Source organism: Nicotiana tomentosiformis, chromosome 8, assembly GCF_000390325.3.
Source record: "Nicotiana tomentosiformis chromosome 8, ASM39032v3, whole genome shotgun sequence".
Taxonomy (NCBI): Eukaryota; Viridiplantae; Streptophyta; class Magnoliopsida; order Solanales; family Solanaceae; genus Nicotiana; species Nicotiana tomentosiformis.
Genome location: NC_090819.1, coordinates 6,019,192 through 6,023,633, shown reverse-complemented (window position 1 = coordinate 6,023,633; position 4,442 = coordinate 6,019,192). Strand labels below are relative to the sequence as shown.

General features: G+C 31.5%; 1 protein-coding gene across 1 annotated transcript; it reads left to right on the top strand.

The window, feature by feature from the left end:
• Positions 1-201: 201 nt before the first annotated feature.
• Positions 202-2,112, top strand: LOC104093362 (B-box zinc finger protein 23-like). The gene is made up of 2 exons (XM_009599091.4): positions 202-1,002; positions 1,661-2,112. Exons 1-2 carry the CDS (start codon positions 472-474, stop codon positions 1,781-1,783), a joined length of 654 nt encoding a protein of 217 aa, XP_009597386.1. The 5' UTR covers positions 202-471; the 3' UTR covers positions 1,784-2,112.
• The last annotated feature ends 2,330 nt before the right edge of the window (positions 2,113-4,442 follow it).

Genomic DNA, 4,442 nt, shown 5'->3' with positions numbered 1-4,442 from the left:
AAAATATTTTTAATAAAAAATTGTTTAATTATTTTAAATTAAATGCAACATGGTATTTTAATATTTTCAGTAGGCAGCTAGGTAGCACCTTGCTAGAAGTGTAATAGCCATGGAAATATATACCAAAAATAAATGAGGGACCCATCCCCAAATAGGAGAGACACAATTCTTTCCAAATACTATAAGATTACCAATTGCAAACTTTTCATTCCCTATTTTCAGCTTTGTCCATCCAAATTCCAAAACTTTAAACCCCTCAAACATTATTAAAACCCAAATCACTCAACCCCCAATTCCTCCTATTTCTTGAAGTTCCTATATTTTTGAAGAGATCTACTTGAAAACCTAAATCACTCAACCCCAATTACTTCTATTTTTTGAAGCTCTAGTATTTTTGAAAAGATCTACCTCCATTTGTTTGGAACTGAATCGTAATTATTGTTGTCCTGTTTTCTAGAAGAAAAAATAGACATGAACAAGAAGAATTGTGAGTTGTGTGGTAAAAACAAGGCAAGAATGTATTGTGAATCAGATCAAGCAAGTCTTTGTTGGGATTGTGATACAAATGTTCACTGTGCTAATTTTCTTGTAGCTAAACATTCAAGAAATCTACTTTGTAATTCATGTCAATCACTTACTCCTTGGTCTGCTTCTGGTCCAAAACTTTCACCTACACTTTCCCTCTGCAATTCTTGTCTTGAAAATACCTCGGCGGCCGCCGTTCATTTGCAGAACCAAAATGAAGAAAGAGTTGAAGAAAATTATGAAACAGAAACTGATGAAGAAGAAGAATATGAAAGTGAGAGTGATTCTGATGATGAATATGATGATGATAATGAAGATGCTGGGAATCAAGTTGTTCCTTTGTCTTCTTCTCCGTCAATTTCTTCTTCTTCTACCGGCAGTTATGGAGATATATCTGCCGGAGACGGCGGTGACACGGCGGCTGTTTCTTCTCAGTGGAAAAAGCGATTAAGGGAAAGTGATTGTCTCCATTCTGAGGTAGGTCATATACTCACTTAATTCAGAATTTACGATTTGACGTGTTTAACCTTTTAAGTTCTTATACTATGAGTATTGAATATAATATTTGTTAAAAAATTTAGTAAACTTTAACATATATTTAAATATCGTATCAACTATAATGAAGCTAAGGAGAGTTAAAAATTTAAAACATTAAATACACAGGGGATTCAATACATGATAAATTATGAGTTCAGAAAAGATTTTATGATTTTTCATGTATATAATCATGTTTTTATTAAAAAATATTGGGTTCAATTGAATATGTGGCTCAAAAGTTACATCTGCCGCTAATCGGCATCTACATATGTTCAATTGAACGTGGAATTATAAGTTCGGAAAAGATTTTGTGATTTTTCATATATATAACTATGCTTTCTTTCGAAAAGAATATTAGGTTCAACTAAATCTATAGCTCAAAAAGCTACATTCGCCGTTGGTTGGCATGTACATACGTTCGATTGAGTGTGAATGTGCATTCGTAATTTATATGTTGTATCCGTCTCTTTATAATGCATTCGTAATTTATATGTTGGATCCGCCTCTTTATAATGCATTCGTAATTTATATGTTAGATCCGTCTCTTTACAATTTCTCTATCCCGTTAGGACTAATATATGCTCTAATAATTATGCAGGATGAAGAGGCTTGCTCCTCAGATTTGAACTGCAACAATTTGTTGGAAGAGAATAAGGGGACATCTTCTTCAATAGGATTCTTAAGACCAATGAAATTGCTTAGGACAAATGAATTGTCTTAAGATTTCTACAAAATATGGATTCTCGTTAGCAGGGTTGGATTGGAGTTAAGATTTTGAGTTTATGGTTTTAGATAAATTATTTAATACGTATTAAGTTCGATTTTTTGATACAAATATAGAATTTGAATTAATATTGTTGAACCCGTAAACAGAATCTTAGCTTGTCACTATCCGTTAGAAGTATGTAAACCAAATTAGTAGTCTTTTTATTTGCACTATCTTGTTTCTTTTACATTGAATGATTTTGACAAAAAGATATATACACAAATAGTTTATATAGCCCTTTGTTTACTAATTCTAATTTAATTAGAAGAATTATTGAACCAAAATTCATTTTTGGCTGAATTCTTTGTTTTGTTTACTCTAGTTTCTTCTACCTCTTGTTGCTGCATATATTACAATCTATTTCCAGTTTCTGGTTGCGCCGTAAAGATTAGGACTGCTTCGACCGGATTTAAAAATTTAGAAGATTAATTCTTAATGTATGATTTAATCATAATAAATCAGTATTGCTTGGTGTAAATACCGAATGCAAGTTAGTTTTTATTCATCCGAACAGAACAAGATATTAATTTGGTCAGGGAACAAGATATTACCTCATTATTTAAAAAATAACAAAGCTAGGAATAAATTCACAATTTGGCTTCTGCCACGTGTCGTTCAGCGGCTGGTGACAGCAACGCAGCTAAAGCAGCTCCATTATGTGCATAGTCAATATATTTGAGGTGCTTATACATACATATACACATGTTGATACATATATGTTGATATAAGTTATTTATGACAAACTGTTAATATAATGTAATATTTTTTATTTTGAACCAAACTTTTACGATACTCATACAATTAAGAGTATACTTACATCTTATCATCATAACTAGGAGCGTGGTTCTCGGAGGTCACGTGAACCGATACTTTACTCTCTAGATCATGTATAGTAATGTTTTAATTTTTTAAAATGTATTTTTATATATATATATATATGTGTGTGAGTATCATATGATGCAATGATTATATCTATCTCGTTAGATTTTTCCTTTTTTAACTAGAATTTGGTGCAACCACAAAAGATGACAAGTCTAATGTTACTTTTTGCATATTAATTAAATACTTTTCTTTTTCTTTTTTTCTTGTTTAGTGTATTCTTCCCAAAATTTATGTGCGTGAAAATAGCTAAAGGTTAAACCCGTAAAATTACTGGATTCAATTCTTTATAATCAAAATCCTAGATCTGCTTTAGATCATAGCTACTATCAAAGGTTAAATCTTGTGTGTGGTTGCTGATTTAACAACTGCACCACATTCTCAACCAAGTTGGAATTGAATATATAATACTTCACTAATTATCTCAAACTTAGATTACACAAAAGAAAAATAAAAGAAAAAGTAGTAATAGATGTTATTTATATTTTTTAACAAAAATATATAAATTTAAAGATGAGGCATGGAAACTAGGGACTAGGTAGTACTAGGACCACTATTTCTAAGTGCAAGGGAATGGCGTTGAGGTTCAACAGATCAAACTTGTGGTTATCATTTACTAAGGAAAGTGCAGCCCCTCTGCCCTGTATTCTTGCACTTCTCTTTTTTTCTTTTTTCTTTTTTCTTCTAAAATACTTTTTAATTTGTAAGTGAAACAAGCAGTAGTGTTTTGTTTCATTTTTGGATTCTTCTATATGGCCTAATTCCTATTTAAAGACTTAATAACTTCTCTGATAGTTTTAGTTAATTCTAATTCAAAGAATAAAAGTTAGACTGTTTTCATATAGTTTGCAATTTTTTACAGATTTGATTAAAAATATATAAAGCAATATTCCTCCATCCCAATTTTTGTGATATTTTTTCCTATATAGTCCGTCTAAAAAAAAATGACACATTTTATATTTAGTAACATTTCAACTTAAATTTTTTTTTTATCCTTAATGAGAGGATTCTCAACGACACAAATTTTTGTAATTTATTTTAGATCACAAATTTTAAAAGATTTTTTTACATCTTAAATTTCATTCCCCGTCAAATATCTTCACATAAATTGGAACGGAGGAGTGATACGTTACTAAATTAAAATTAATCGGGTCAATCCTCGTAAGTTGATCAATAACCGAGAGTTTATCGAAAATAAGATCTTTATTTCACACAAGATAGGAGTAAGGTCTGCATACACTATATCCTTCTCAAACCTTATCTATAAAATTATATCGGATATGTTGTTGTTATTGAATCCTCGTAAGTTGATCAATAACCGAGAGTTTATCGAAAATAACATCTTTATTTCACACAAGATAAGAGTAAGGTCTGCATACACTATATCCTTCTCAAACCTTATCTATAAAATTATATCGGGTATGTTGTTGTTATTGAATCCTCGTAAGTTGAATTTAGCCATATACCAATTGAGAGGAGGTGGTAGTAGATATTGCTAAGTTTCAACTTTTTTTGGAATCTCTCTCCCCCCCCCCACCCCCGACCCCCACCCCCCTCCTATCCTTTGTCTCTTGATAGCAGTAGTTGGATGGAGTAGTTAACTAGCTGGTACCGATATCAGTCTTAGGAGTACTTGGTCCACTCTTTTTCAAGTGCAGAGGGATGGCCTTCAAATTCAACAAATCAAAAGTTGTGGTTATTATTTATTTGGGAAAGTGCAGCCCCTCTGCCCTGC

Bases quoted from the DNA above. Each gene is read 5' to 3' on its own strand.
- LOC104093362 (XM_009599091.4), top strand. From the start codon at position 472: ATGAACAAGAAGAATTGTGAGTTGTGTGGTAAAAACAAGGCAAGAATG. The intron at 1,003-1,660 runs GTAGGTCATATA...ATAATTATGCAG, and splicing joins GTGATTGTCTCCATTCTGAG to GATGAAGAGGCTTGCTCCTC.